Source organism: Leucoraja erinacea, chromosome 39, assembly GCF_028641065.1.
Source record: "Leucoraja erinacea ecotype New England chromosome 39, Leri_hhj_1, whole genome shotgun sequence".
In the NCBI taxonomy this organism is placed as follows: domain Eukaryota; kingdom Metazoa; phylum Chordata; class Chondrichthyes; order Rajiformes; family Rajidae; genus Leucoraja; species Leucoraja erinaceus.
Window position 1 is genome coordinate 12,032,763 of NC_073415.1, and position 16,149 is coordinate 12,048,911.

General features: G+C 58.1%; 1 protein-coding gene across 5 annotated transcripts in view; it reads right to left on the minus strand.

Moving 5' to 3' along the window:
• elavl3 (ELAV like neuron-specific RNA binding protein 3) overlaps positions 1 to 16,149 on the minus strand; it is a 117,174-nt gene that overhangs the window by 52,983 nt on the left and 48,042 nt on the right. For 2 of the 5 annotated variants that reach the window (XM_055663975.1, XM_055663973.1), the window contains exon 1: positions 14,007 to 14,479. The exons of the other annotated variants lie outside the window; for them this stretch is intronic. In XM_055663975.1, coding sequence (XP_055519950.1) covers positions 14,007 to 14,015 — 9 coding nt within the window. In that variant the 5' untranslated portion in view covers positions 14,016 to 14,479. Of the gene's footprint in view, positions 1 to 14,006; positions 14,480 to 16,149 lie in introns of those variants that run through there. 5 annotated transcript variants of the gene reach the window in all.

The following is a 16,149-nucleotide window of genomic DNA, read 5'->3' on the forward strand; positions in this document are numbered from 1 at the left end:
GATCAAGATTTGGAACTTGCTGCCCGATTGGGATGTGGGAGCTGGCATAGATATGATGGGCTGAATGGCCTCCTGGTTTGACATGACAACTATATCAACGTCTTGCTGCCCGAGCACCTCTGGAGTCTTGCCCATCCTCACAACGCTCGAGGTTATATAGAGGTCATGTCCTCTGACCTGCTCTGACCATAGTGGCATCCTCTGGCCTCTGACACCGTACACCTGGCCCTCCCACACCTGGCCTTTATACATACACCTGGCGCTTGCACACCTGGCACTTGCACACCTGGCACTTGCACACCTGGTCCTTGCACACCTGGTGCTTGCACACCTGGCCAGGCAACCTGGCACTTGCACACCTGGCCATTTGCACACCTGCAGTCTCAGCTGCCCACATTTTATTGTAAAAATGTAGACAAAAGCCAAGGAGATGCTCTCACTGAAGCTAAGGCGACTGCTCTCTGATGTAACAAATTTAACACCAAGTTCATGCCGAAGGGCTCGGATACAAATGCCATACAGCACGGAAACAGGCCCTTCAGCCCAACTTGTCCATGCCGACCAACTAGGATGCCCCATCCAAGCTAGTCCACCTGCCCACATTTGGCCCATATCCCTCTAAACCTTTCCTTTCCATGTACCTGTCCAAATGTCTTTTAAATATTATTATAGTCTCTGCCTCAACTACTCCCTCTGGCAGCTGGTTCCAGACACCAATTACCCTCTGTGTGAATAGGTTGGCCTTCAGATTTCTATTAAATCTTTTCCCCCTCACCTGAAACCTACCCCTTCTTCACTACTCTGAACAAAAGGCTCTGTGCATCCACCTTGTCTGTCCCCTCATGGGTACATGTTACACAGGCAGACCTTCTCATTTACACAGAGAGCATCAATTGCCTCCACCCTGAGGGAGCAGTGAGAGCTCGGATTCATGGCCTGTGGCCAGAGGGTGTCTCTGCTGGCAAAGACCACCCTGCAATGGTCAGCTCAACAGGGCTTAGACCCTCAACCTACTGATACTGGTCAGTGGCGAGACTTCAGCAGTACGGTGAAACACCACAAACAGAACCGGTCAAAGTGGCGCTCGGACATAGGGATGATGAGGGAGAGGGTTGGGGTGATGTCACTGATTGGGCGATGTCACACGTTGTTGGGGTGATGTCGTTGGTTTTGGGGGTGATGTCATCGGCAGCATGACACAGTCAGCTGGAGGATGTGGAGATAACTCACCCAGACCTGTGGCAGAGACCAGGTGCTGACCCACACAGTGCCGATGGGTCAGGCAACATCTCGGGAGACCTGACCAGCTCAGTTACTCCTGCACTTTGTTTATTAACCAGTGTCCGCACATCTTCGTTTCTACAGCTTGCTGCCCATCCCCTCCAGCACACACCTGCCCAACACACCTGCCCAACACACCTGCCCAACACACCTGCCCAACACACCTGCCCAACACACCAGCCCAACACACCTGCCCAACACACCTGCCCAACACACCTGCCCAACACACCAGCCCAACACACCTGCCCAACACACCAGCCCAACACACCTGCCCAACACACCTGCCACGGTGCCCACCTGCCATGGAGCTCACCTGCCATGGTGCCCACCTGCCATTGTGCCCACCTGCAACTGTGCCCACCTGCCTGTGCCCACCTGCCCGTGCCCACCTGCCACTGTGCCCACCTGCCACTGTGCCCACCACATGCGCCTCCACTTTAGGTTGCATCAGCCATTGGCCAGGTAAACCACTGCAATGGGTAAACTCCAGTAGATTTACATCCTGCTGGTTTGATTGTGGACAAATCCAGGCTCCTGTGAGATCCTGCATGGCTGGCAAAACCTCTCCAGGTTGTTTATGGAAAATATGATCAATATTGTCCAGTGTGAGGCATCGTTTTGAACCTTGCGTTGTTGCATTGGGATTTTGCTGAAAACCTAATGAACAAAACGGTCCTGTTTGCTGCGACGAGGTTTTGGTTTCACAAGATGTCGGGCTGATGGGGCGTAACTTGGCAAGTGAAGGATTTACCTGCAACAGCTTTTAGTGAGTGCATTGCAGCCAGAGCCAGCCTTGTGCATTTCACCACGGAGACAGGAACTCTGCAGTGAGTGGGTGGGGACCTGGTGTAGTGCAGGGTTTGGGTGAGCAGGTGCTGCTGGAAACGGCAGTGATCCCATCTCCACCCGTGTTCCTGTGAAGGAGAGGGTGAGGAGATAGTCTAACACACGAGAGGAGCAAATTAAGCCATTCGGCCCATCAAGTCTACTCCGCCATCTACTTCATTCATGGCTGATCCATCTCTCCCTCCTAACCCCATTCTCCTGCCTTCTCCCCATAACCCCTGACACCCACAACTCTGGGTTGGGACTCTCTCCGGTGGAAGGGGGACAGGGGAGGTGAGACGAGGGCCCCAAATAGTCACCACCACCAACACTGGGGTAATATTACATATAAAGTACACTAGCATGCACATCTATCCTCGACAGAGGGCAAACAGTGCCGTTTCAGAGATAAAACAGGCGGCATCTTGTGCTTCCCGACTCAGAAAGGGAGCTTTCATTGTTGAGTTTTATTAATTTTCTGGACGGGGAGGGCAATAAAATGGAATCGAAGATGCACAATGAGTCAGAGGCTGTGCAGTTTAACAATGAGCCTTTGACATGGGCACTGCTCAGAGCTGGTGCCCAACACCAGACACCGATAGATTCTATTATCATCTATCAGCCTGCACACCACTGCTCAAACAAGCCCCGTTAGTCACGGCTAGCTCATAAAACGCAGAGTTTTCGGCAAATGCTTATTTTGCAAATGTACAAGATTTAATCCCAGCAAAATATTCCCCCAAAAATATATAAAGTAGAATATTTTCAATACATTCGCCCGGCTGCTAAAGACTCCATTTTATTTTATTCAGAGTGAAGTATTAATGACAAGGCAACAAATTGATCAAATGGTTAATGACAAAATGCTGGAGTAACTCAGTGGGACCGGCAGCATCTCTGGAGATAAGGAACGTCAAGACCCTTCTTCAGTCTCGAAACGTCACCCATTCCTTCTCTCCACAGACGCTGCCTGTCCCGCTGAGTTACTCCAGCATTTTGTGTCTATCTTCAGTGTAAACCAGCACCTGCAGTTCCTTCCAAACAATGGAATGTTTGTGCCTTGTTTACTGGTTAGTTCTGTGGATGCTTGGGGACTGACATTGCAGGGACTGCCACCATTTTGAGCTGAGGGTCAGTGGTCTGAGAGTCAGTGGTCTGAGGGTCAGTGGTCTGAGGGTCAGTGGTCCATGATACAATGAGCGGTAGCTATTGCTGGCCGCTGGTTATTCGCATTGAGCGAACTCATTGCTGGGATTAATGTGTTTGATACTTTAGGCCGTGAACAGGCTGGAGTTGAATGAAGGAGCTCGCCTAATTTACCCACCCTGGGCAGGTAGCAACTTTCACCAGGTTCATCCCCGGATGTAAGGGGAGTAGGGCTAGAATGACTGGCTGAATGGCCTGTTTTGAGAGAGCTTTGTTTGTGTGGGGAATAAATCTCAGCCTTATCTCATTTACATTTTTATTAGTTTTGGTTTCAGAATGTGACACGGGCCGTTCAAAGCGCACACAAAGACCACCGGTCAGTGGGTCACTACTCTGGGTCAAACAACAGGGGTGACCTTACAGTGGGTGGCCCCACACTCAGCTACACTGGGTAACACACCACAGAAACATTACACTGGGTTACAGAGGAGAATGCTACAACAGAGGTGAGCCTACACTGGGCTACAACAGGGTGAGTCTACACTGGGCTACAACAGGGTGAGCCTACACTGGGCTACAACAGAGATGAGTCTACACTGGGCTACAACAGGGGTGAGTCTACACTGGGCTACAACAGAGATGAGTCTACACTGGGCTACAACAGAGATGAGTCTACACTGGGCTACAACAGGGGTGAGTCTACACTGGGCTACAACAGAGGTGAGTCTACACTGGGCTACAGAGGACAGTGCTACAACAGGGGTGATCCTACACTGGGCTACAACAGGGGTGAGTCTACACTGGGCTACAACAGGGTGAGTCTACACTGGGCTACAACAGGCTTGAGTCTACACTGGGCTACAACAGGGGTGAGTCTACACTGGGCTACAACAGGGTGAGTCTACACTGGGCTACAACAGGCTTGAGTCTACACTGGGCTACAACAGGGGTGAGTCTACACTGGGCTACAACAGAGGTGAGTCTACACTGGGCTACAACAGGGTGAGTCTACACTGGGCTACAACAGGGTTGAGTCTACACTGGGCTACAACAGGGTGAGTCTACACTGGGCTACAACAGGGTGAGTCTACACTGGCTACAACAGGGTGAGTCTACACTGGGCTACAACAGGCTTGAGTCTACACTGGGCTACAACAGGCTTGAGTCTACACTGGGCTACAACAGAGGTGAGTCTACACTGGGCTACAACAGGGGTGAGCCTACCCTGGGCTACAACAGGGGTGAGTCTACACTGGGCCACAACAGAGGTGAGTCTACACTGGGCTACAACAGGGGTGAGTCTACACTGGGCTACAACAGGGTGAGCCTACACTGGGCTACAACATGGGTGAGTCTACACTGGGCTACAACATGGGTGAGTCTACACTGGGCTACAACAGGGGTGAGTCTACACTGGGCTACAACAGGGGTGAGTCTACACTGGGCTACAACAGGGGTGAGTCTACACTGGGCTACAACATGGGTGAGTCTACACTGGGCTACAACAGAGGTGAGTACACTGGGCTACAACAGAGTTGAGTCTACACTGGGCTACAACAGAGTTGAGTCTACACTGGGCTACAACATAGTTGAGTCTACACTGGGCTACAACAGAGTTGAGTCTACACTGGGCTACAACAGGGTTGAGTCTACACTGGGCTACAACAGGGTGAGTCTACACTGGGCTACAACAGGGGTGAGTCTACACTGGGCTACAACAGGGGTGAGTCTACACTGGGATACAGAGGAGAATGCTACAACAGGGGTGAGTCTACACTGGGTTACAACAGGGGTGAGTCTACACTGGGCTACAACAGGGTTGAGCCTACAGGCAGGAACATGTGACCAGGGTGTGATGGATCCTCTGTGAATGGGCCTAATTCTCCATCACTCGACAACCAACACAAAACACTTTTTGCTCAACGCTACTGATAAAACCTACTGGAAACAACCGCAAATCAAAGTGAAAGCCTGGAATTCATCATTCATACTCTGAGCAAAGAGCCTGTGACTGGGAACCAGGGGTTTTCAGACAAGGACAATGTGTGTTTGCCCGCAATACTTCGTTACCCAACTGATTCTTACTCCAGACGGTTCTCAACGTGATCACACATCGATGGTGCAGTCGGCACGACAATAATCACAGCCTATTGTGACTGCAATGACAGATCAGTAATTACAGATTGTTGTACACTGATTCTCTGCTTTCAGATACGTAGAGGAGTGACTATTAATACATTGTGCTGGCTTTGTGCGGAATGTTCTTGTCTTTCTGGGCCAAGCAAGGGTTAGGTGAAGGGTGAACAGGAGCAGATGTTTCATCATCTGTATGGCCAGCCTAGAATGGCCAGAGAAGGCCAGTGGCCTTAAACATCTGGCACTCAGGCAGTGGTGCAAGCTCTCCCCAAACATTTCCCAACTGTGCAGTCAGGAAAGGAGAGAGATGGGCACAGGTGTGCGCAGGGGAGAGGTGGGCACAGGTGTGTGGGGAGGAGAGAGGTGGGCACAGGTGTGTGGGGAGGAGAGGTGGACACAGGTGTGTGGGGAGGAGAGAGGTGGACACAGGTGTGTGGGGAGGAGAGGTGGACACAGGTGTGTGGGGAGGAGAGAGGTGGGCACAGGTGTGTGTAGGGGAGAGGTAGTGTGTGGGGAGGAGAGAGGTGGGCACAGGTGTGTGTAGGGGAGAGGTGGACACAGGTGTGTGGAGGGGAGAGGTGGGCACAGGTGTGGGGAGGAGAGAGGTGGGCACAGGTGTGTGTAGGGGAGAGGTGGGCACAGGTGTGTGGGGAGGAGAGAGGTGGGCACAGGTGTGTGTGTAGGGGAGAGAGGTGGGCACAGGTGTGTGGGGAGGAGAGAGGTGGGCTTCAGGTGTGTGGGGAGGAGAGAGGTGGGCACAGGTGTGTGTAGGGGAGAGGTGGGCACAGGTGTGTGGGGAGGAGAGAGGTGGGCACAGGTGTGTGGGGAGGAGAGAGGTGGGCTTCAGGTACAGGGAAGATGGGGCTTTGGGGGAGGAGGAGGGGATTCTAGAGACTCAGGGCCTTGTTAACTCAAGGCATGGTGACCGACGCTGATTGTGCAGCGATGAAACTCAGTTGGACGTAGAGATGCAGAAGGTGTTTGACGGAGCGCTGTGGCAAGCTACTAGGATGTAAGGTGGGGGGAGGTGGCTGAGAGGTGGCGTGTGTTCGCTTCTGATGGGAAGACGGCGAAAATCGGGTGACGGCCGGGAGATCTCGGGGTACACGAGCACTCTACTGTAAATAGGGCGATGCCTCTCTAAGTTGCACAAACAATAACTTGTCCTTTCACCAGGACCACCTGAACAAGGAGGTTGTGAACGTGAGCAGAATATTTCCATCGCCCATTGTTCAACGGCAGCAGCGTCGGGCTGGGACGCTGCTAATTTAACCAAATGCTCCCGTTTAAATGGATATCCCCACCATTGAGACTGCCTTTAGTAGATTAGGTGCCGTACGCATTATTCAATCATCCTTGAGATGTATAAATCTTCAATGATTTAATTTGAATAAATGTTAAATAAATAGGGGAATCAATTTAGAATTGTGAGATCTGGTTGTGACCCATTTCCTGCTTCTTTGTCTCCTAATGCAACCAAACCCGCTAATGGCTCATTATTTATTCCGTCAGTCTTTAGAAGAGGTAATTGTCACAAGTAAAGCATCAGGCAAATAAATAGCCACGAGAACCTCCTTTAAATAAATGCCTGCAGTAGGGCAGGTGCAGTTGTGGCTGCGCCGACACGCTCGCCCTTTCTCTCTCGTTTTGTCTTACACTCTCTCCTTCCCGTCCCTCTCATCCCTCCCTTCCCCACCCCTCTATCCCCTCCCCTCTCTCGCCCTCCCCTCTCTCGCCCTCCCCTCTCTCCCCCTCCCCTCTCTCCCCCTCCCCCCCTCTCCCCCTCCCCTCTCTCCCCCTCCCCTCTCTCCCCCTCCCCTCTCTTCCCCTCCCCTCTCTCCCCCCTCCCCTCTCTCCCTCTCTCCCCCCCTCCCCTTCCCCCCCACCCCACCCCTCTCTCTCCCCCTCCCCTCTCTTCCCCCCCTCTCCCTCTCTCCCCCCCCCCCTCCTCTCTCCCCTCTCTCCCCCTCCCCACTCTTCCCCCTCCCCTCTCTCCCCCCCCCCCTCCTCTCTCTCCCCCTCCCCTCTCTCTCTCTCTCCCCCCCCCCCCTCTCCCTCCCCCTCCCTCCCCCTCCCCCCTCCCCCCCACCTCCCCCCCCCCCTCCCCCTCTCCCCTCTCTTCCCCTCCCCTCCCCTCTCATCCCTCCCCACCCCCTCTCTCCCTCCTCCCCTCTCTCCCCCTCCCCTCTAACCCCCCTCCCCTCTATCCCCCTCCCCTCTCTCCCACTCCCCTCTCTCTCCCCCCACCCCTCTCTCTCCCCCCTCTATCCCCCTCTATCCCCCCTCTATGTGAGCAGGGCTGTGCATCACTGCTCCATCTGACTGGGCTGTGGAGTAAACGGTTCTCAACATCGCCCTGATGAACAGTGACATTCACCTTTGTTACACCAGCACCCAAAGTATTGCGGGAAGGGGAGGGGAGGGGAGGGGAGGGGGTAGAGGGGAGGGGAGGGGTACAGGCCACCGACTCCACGCTCCAGGTGAACAATCAGTGGGGTTGGGAGATCTGTTTTCCACCGCGGCCTTGAAGCAGAGACGCGGGAGGAACAAAGGATGTGGTGGGAGTGGGAGTGGGGGAAGCCCCGCCAACTAAACGCCGTCTCTCTACACCTGATACACCGCTTCCAGCAACAAACCAGCCCTTCATTTTACACAAACGGGACAATATTTCCTGCTTTTTTTTAATCCTTCTTTTCCAAAGTATTAGTTTTTTCATCAAGAAAAATAATACAATTTTTCTTCAATTCATGGGAATGGGGTTGTAGGTATTTCCCGCCCGCTGACCACTGCCCACTGTCCACTGCCCATTGCCCACTGCCCACACTCACTGTCCACTGCCCACTCCCACTGCCCACACCCACTGCCCACACCCACTGCCCACTGCCCACTGTCCACTGCCCACTGCCCACACTCACTGCCCACTGCCCACACCCACTGCCCACACCCACTGCCCACTGCCCCACCCACTGCCCATTGCCCACTGCCCACTGCCCCCCACACTCACTGCCCACTGCCCACACCCACTGCCCACACACACTGCCCACTGCCCACACCCACTGCCCACACCCACTGCCCACACCCACTGCCCACTGCCCACACCCACTGCCCACACCCACTGCCCACTGCCTACACCCACTGCCCACACCCACTGCCCACACCCACTGCCCACACCCACTGCCCACACCCACTGCCCACTGCCCACACCCACTGCCCACACCCACTGCCCACACCCACTGCCCACACCCACTGCCCCACTGCCCACACCCACTGCCCACACCCACTGCCCACACCCACTGCCCACACCCACTGCCCACACCCACTGCCCACTGCCCACACCCCACTGCCCACACCCACTGCCCACACCCACTGCCCCACTGCCCACTGCCCACTGCCCACACCCACTGCCCACACCCACCACCCACTGCCCACACCCACTGCCCACACCCACTGCCCCACACCCACTGCCCACACCCACTGCCCACACTCACTGCCCACTGCCCACACCCACTGCCCCCACCCCACTGCCCACTGCCCACTGCCCACACCCACTGCCCACACCCACCTGCCCACACCCACTGCCCACACTCACTGCCCACTGCCCACACCCACTGCCCCCCCACACCCACTGCCCACACCCACTGCCCCACACCCACTGCCCACACCCCACTGCCCACACCCACTGCCCACTGCCCACACCCACTGCCCACACCCACTGCCCACTGCCCACACCCACTGCCCACACCCACTGCCCCACACCCTGCCCTGCCCACTGCCCACACCCACTGCCCACACCCACTGCCCACTGCCCACACCCACTGCCCACACCCACTGCCCACACCCACTGCCCCCCCCTGCCCACTGCCCACACCCACTGCCCCACACCCACTGCCCACACCCACTGCCCACTGCCCACACCCACTGCCCACCCCCACTGCCCCCCTGCCCACACCCACACCCACTGCCCACACCCACTGCCCACTGCCCACACCCACTGCCCACACCCACTGCCCACACCCACTGCCCCCACACCCACTGCCCACTGCCCACTGCCCACTGCCCACACACCCACTGCCCACTGCCCACACCCACTGCCCACTGCCCACACACCCACTGCCCACACCCACTGCCCACTGCCCACCACCCACTGCCCACTGCCCACACCCACTGCCCACTGCCCACTGCCCACTGCCCCACACCCACTGCCCACTGCCCACACCCACTGCCCACTGCCCACACCACACTGCCCACTGCCCACTGCCCACTGCCCACACACCCACTGCCCCACTGCCCACACCCACTGCCCACTGCCCACACCCACACCCACTGCCCCACAACCCACTGCCCACTGCCCACACTGCCCACTGCCCACACCCACTGCCCACTGCCCACTGCCCACACCCACTGCCCCCACCCACCCACTGCCCACTGCCCACTGCCCACTGCCCACACCCACTGCCCACACCCACTGCCCACTGCCCACTGCCCACACCCACTGCCCACACCCACTGCCCACCACTGCCCACTGCCCACACCCACTGCCCACACCCACTGCCCACACCCACTGCCCACTGCCCCACCCACTGCCCACTGCCCACACTGCCCCACCTGCCCACTGCCCACTGCCCACACCCCACTGCCCACACCCACTGCCCACACCCCCACCCACTGCCCACACCCACTGCCCACACCCACTGCCCACACCCACTGCCCCACACCCACTGCCCACACCCACTGCCCACACCCACTGCCCACACCCACTGCCCACTGCCCACTGCCCACTGCCCACACCCACTGCCCACTGCCCCACACCCACTGCCCACTGCCACGCCCCCACACCCACTGCCCACACCCACTGCCCACACCCACTGCCCACTGCCCCACACCCACTGCCCACTGCCCCACACCCACTGCCCCACTGCCCACTGCCCACACCCACTGCCCACACCCACTGCCCACACCCACTGCCCCTGCCCACACCCACTGCCCACACCACTGCCCACACCACTGCCCACTGCCCACACCCACTGCCCACACTCACTGCCCACACCCACTACCCACTGCCCACTGCCCACTGCCCACACCCACTGCCCACACCCACTGCCCACACTGCCCACACCCACTGCCCACTGCCCACACCCACACCCACTGCCCACTGCCCCCACCCACTGCCCACACCCACTGCCCACCCCACTGTCCACTGCCACACCCACTGCCCACTGCCCACACCCACTGCCCACTGCCCACTGCCCACACCCACTGCCCACACCCACTGCCCACACCCACTGCCCACTGCCCACACCCACTGCCCACTGCCCACACCCACTGCCCACTGCCCACTGCCCACACCCACTGCCCACTGCCCACACCCACTGCCCACTGCCCACACTCACTGCTGCAGTATCTATGGAGCGAAGGCAATAGGCGACGTTTCGGGCCGAAACCCTTCTTCAGACTGATTCTTGTTAATCTGATGCCCAGGAAATGAAATGTTTTTTCCCCAAAAGATAATGAGCCCCGGAAAAATGCTAAAAAATGAAGCATCTTTCTGTGTGTGTGTGTGTGGCCAGACCTCATCCACACAGCATAGATGTAATGACCAGCTGGCCATGGAGAGAGGGAGGGAGGGAGGGCGTGAGCTGAGGGAGAGATGGAGGGAGGGAGGGAGAGAGGGAGATATAGAGAGAGAGGGGACAGTTGGTTTATTGCATGGCACTGTTACATGTGGAACTGCTAGCCCTGGTTAACAGGTGGTCACTCTGTGGCCCAAGCTGTGGTGATGTGGGATGTTGGTCAGCGTCTCGGCTTCACTGACCGCCAGCCCTCACCCATCTGGCTGTGGTTTGGAGGAAGAGGCTGTCAATTCTGGCCAAGAGTTGGCACACTGACCGGCGGCACATTGACCGGTCCTGGCCCCTGTGTCCAGTGTGGCTCTAGTCCCCTCCCTGTCCTGGCCATTGCTCGGTTTGGGTCAAGGAGTGGAGAGGAGCGGCGAGGAGCAGAACCAGTTGGTGCATTGACCAATTGACCGCTAAACCTTGGAACAGAGGTGGGGCCGTGTCCTGCAGGGGTGGGGAGTGGGTTTGGACATAGCTTCATCGGTGTGGGTCAGCCATGGTCCCCTCTCTCCCTCCCTCTCTCTCCCTCTCTCTCCCTCTCTCTCTCTCCCCTCTCTCCCCCTCTCTCCCCCTCTCTCCCCCTCTCCTCCCTCCTCCCCCCCTCTCCCCCCCTCTCTCCCTCCCCCCCCTCTCCCTCCTCTCTCCCTCTCTCACCCCCTCTCTCCCCCTCCTCGCCCTCTCTCTCTCTCCCTCTCCACCTCTCCCCACCTCTCTCCCCCTCTCCCCCTCTCTCAATCTATCTCCCCCTCTCTCCCCCTCTCTCCCCCTCTCTCTCTCCCCCTCCCTCTCTCCCCCTCTCTCCCTCTCTCCTCTCTCTCCGGGCAGCATCTCACATCCTTACAAGGCTCTACACGTAACCACCTCTCCTTGCTGTCCATCTATCCACAAGCAGCGCTGCTCATTTTGCATTCCAGTAATTCCTCAGCTCGTCACCTTCCCGAGGAGGGGGGTGTGGGATGGATGGGTGGGGGTAGCTCTGTGGGAGGGGGGGGGGGTGGGTGTTGTAGCTTGAGGGGGGGGGGGGGGGGGGGGGAACAGATTGGTGCTTTGTTTCACAGTGCGTTGGATATTGGGGCAGGAAATACATCGAGCTGATATTCTATCTGTTTCACCGTTCTCTCCCGGCTACAGTATTACACGGGGCATCTTCACGCTGTTGTTGTTCATTTCACATTCGCCCTTGTCTGTGGATTCCCTGTCACCATGAACGGGGAGATGACCGCGGTCAGTGGCCGGGTGGCCGGGTGGGTGGGGAGTGGCTGTGGTCAGGGTCGTGCCTGATGCAAATTGACTGCATCATCCCGGCAAATGGTGCAGCAGAATGGGCTCATTGTTGCTGACAACTCGCGCTGATCTATTGCTATCCCTGGCAAGATGATAAATGGCTGAACACAGGCTGTCGGCTGCCTGAAATGGGGGGGGGGGGGGGGGGGGCCTGGGGGAGATGGGGGAGGTCGAGATGGGGGGTAGGATGAGGGAGGGGGGAGGGGGGGGGGGGAGATTGGATGGGGGGGTAGATGGAGATTGGGGGGGGGGGGAGTAGAGACTTGGGGGGCTAGAGACAGTGAGGAGATACACTCCATGGGGGGGGGGTTAGAGATGGGGGGGGGGTAGAGCATGGGGGGGTCTGAGAGGCCTCCCCGGGGGGTGGGGGGGTGCAAGGGGGGAGATGGGGGGGATGCTGATGCATGGAATGGCCCCATCGACATTTTCCTTGTGGCCACGTGCCCAGTCCCGTACACAATAGGGCCGAAGCAGCTCCCATTGTTTTTAATTCCAGAACCCCTGTGGTTTTTCTCCGTGCCAGTGTTTGCAGCTCCCATTGTTTTGCGGAGCGCTGCAGGGATGGGTGCCCCCGTCACATTATACAAGCACTGTGTTGCCTCCCGCTGCCTTTATTCCACACTCCCCCCCAATGATGGTGCACGGTGACGTTGGGGGCCAATGCCTCTCTGTCTCCTCTCTGTCTCTCTCTATCCCCTCTCTCTGTCTCCCCCTCTGTCTCCCCCTCTGTCTCCCCTCTCTTTTCTCTCCTCTCTGTCTCCCCTCCCCCCCCCTCTCTGTCTCCCTCTCTGTCCCCCCTTGATTCCCCCTCCTGTCCCCCTCCCCCCCTCTGTCCCCCCTCCTCTGTCCCCCTCTCTGTCTCCCTCTCTGTCTCCCCCTCTGTCTCCCTCTCTGTCCCTCTCTGTCTCCCCCTCTCTGTCTCTCTCTCTGTCTCCCTCTCTGTCTCTCCCTCTGTCTCCCCCCCTGTCTCCCCCTCTGTCTCCCCCCTCTCTCCCCCTCTGTCTTCCCCCTCTCTCTCCCCTCTCTCTCCCCCCTCTCTGTCTCCTTTCCCCTCTCTCTCCCTCCATCTCCACCCTCTCTCTGTCTCCCTCTCTGTCTCCCTCTCTGTCTCCCCCTCTGTCTCCCTCTCTGTCTCCCCCTCTCTCTCCCCCTCTGTCCCTCTCCCTCTCTCTCTCTCTCCCCCTCTCTCTCCCTCTCCGTCTCTCCCCTCTCTTCTCCCCTCTCTGTCTCTTTCTATCCCCCTCTCTGTCTCCCCCCTCTGTCTCCCCCTCTGTCCTCCTCTCTGTCTCCCTCTCTGCCTCCCCCTCTGTCTCCCTCTCTGTCTCCCCCTCTCTGTCCCCCTCTCTGTCTCCCCCTCTGTCTCCCCCCTCGCTCTGAGACCGTGAGCAGAGATTTCTCTGCTGCAAAGCTTCTTTGATCGGCCTCGTCGAGACCACCCCCCCCATATTGAGCATTGCCGCTGGGGATGGGGGGGTGGGGGGGTGGGGGTAGGGGGAGGGGGATCCTGCTGTCGTCTCTGTGCCCTGGGTCTGTCCCTGTCCTTGGAGAATACAGACCCACCCAGCGTTGCCCAAACCAGGGAGAACGGAGCCATTTTACATAAGAAACACACAAAAGGCTGCTTACACAAATCTTCGCAACAGTGGTGCAGGAACAAAAGACGACATGAAACAAGGGTCAGAGCCGTAAGTAGAGAGAATAAAAAACACAAATACCTACAGTGACCATTCTTAATGTGCAGAGAGGCGATGTCTTAGATCCGGTGCAGCTGGGGGTCTCGTTGAAAATAAAATGTCTACAAGAGGACAGTTGTCAAAATCTTATTTTCTCTTCTTTCTTCGAGAGGTGGATTCGGATGTACATAAAGTATTGCACAAGCGGTGCGCGTGCACAACACACACACACGCACACACAAGCGTGTGCATACACACAGCCCCACACACACTCACGCACTCACACACTCACACTCAGACACGCACACGCGCACACACACACGCGCACACACACGCACAATCGCTCAAAATAAAAAAGGGCTGGATGTTGCAGGTGCCAACGTGCTGCTCCCTGTCTCACTGTCTGCCTGTCTGTCTGTCTGTCTGCCTGTCTGTCTGTCTGTCTGTCTGCCTGTCTGTCTGTCTGTCTGTCTGTGTGTCCCAGCTTTAGTGAAGCTGCTGCTGCTGCTGCCCCTGCCTCTTCCGCACGTTTTATGTGCCCATCTGTTGGAGCAGGACTGCTGTCTGATTGGACACTGCCTTGTAGAGGAAGCTGTGACGACACCTCCTGTCCCTCCCTCCTCCCTCACTATCCCTCCCTCTCCTCCCTCCCTCCCTCCCTCTCTCCCTCAATCCATCCTCCCTCCCTCCTCCCTCCCCCCTCTCCCTCCCTCTCCCTCCCTCCCTCCATCTCTCCCTCCCTCTCCCTCACTCCCTCCCTCCCTCCCTCTCCCTCCCTCCCTCTCTCCCTTCCCTCTCTCTTTCTCTCTCCCTCCCACCTCCCTCTCCCTCCCTCCCCCCTCCTCCCTCCCTCCCCCCTCTTTCTCCCTCTCTCTCTCTGAACCTCTCCCCTTATTCCTTCCCCTCCCCCCCCCCACCGCTCCCGAACTCCTTCCCCCCTCTCTCCCCCTCTCCCCCCCCCTCTCCCTCCCTCCCTCCCCCCCTCTCCCCCCCCCCCTCCCTCCCCTCCCCCCTCCCTCCCCCCCCTCCCTCCCTCTCCTCCCTCTCTCCCCTCCCTCCCCTCCCCTCCCTCCCTCCCTCCCTCCTCCCTCCCCCTCCCCCTCCCTCCCTCCCTCCCTCCCCTCCCTCCCTCCCTCTCCCTCCTCCCTCCTCCCCTCCCTCCCCTCCCTCCCTCCCTCCTCTCCCCCCTCCCTCCCTGGCCCCTCCCCCCTCCCCTCCCCCTCCCTCCCTCCCTCCCCTCCCTCCCTCTGTCCCCTTCCCTCTCCCCCACCCCCCCTTTCTCCCCCTCCCTCTCTCCCTCCCTCCCTCTCCCCTCCCCCTCTCTCCCCCTCTCCCCCCCTCTCTCCTTCCCTCCCTTTACCTCCAACGGTCTCCCTCCTTCTCTCCCTCCCTCCCCCTCCCCCTCTCTCCCTCCCTCCCTCTCCCCCTCCCTCGCCCCTCCCTCCCTCCCTCTCTCCCCCCCCCCCTCTCCCTCCCTTTCCTCCCTCAGTCTCCAGGTGATTGATGGAGTTGCTGTCACTGGGGATGATCAGCCATGATCACATTGAATGGCGGTGCTGGCTTGAAGGGCCGAATGGCCTCCTCCTGCACCTATTGGACACCAGCAGGGGGGGGGGGATGGGAACCAGGGAGTGCTGGGCAGGGAGGTCCCCCCCTCTCGCAGGTTTGGAGATGTGGGGACGGTGGGGACGGATGGGAGATGAGGCAGGTTGGGTGTTTCTGATCAGTGGAATGGCCAATGGTGAAGATGACGGAGAACCAGCCTGGTGTTTGTGGAGCCCCTGGTAGATCCCGTCACCCTCCACACCGCCAACACCCTCCACACCCCCAACACCCCCAACGCCAGAGACACGGGTGCTGTCTGTACGGAGTTTGCACGTTCTCCCTGTGACCGTGTGGGTTTTCTCCGGGTGCTCCGGTTTCCTCCCACATTTCAAAGACGTGCGTGTTTGTAGATTAATTGGTTTGTGTAATTTGTCCCTAGTGTGTCGAATGGAACCAGTGTACAAGGTGATCATTGGTCGGCATGGCCTGGGTGGGCCGAAGGGCCTGTTTCCGCGCTGTGTCTCACCTCTACACCATGGACGATGCCCACCCATTGTCATTCCTCCCACATTCATCCCATTTCATTCTCCTCGTGTTCTCATCAACTCCCCCACACACTGGGGTCAAATTAACCACAAATCATT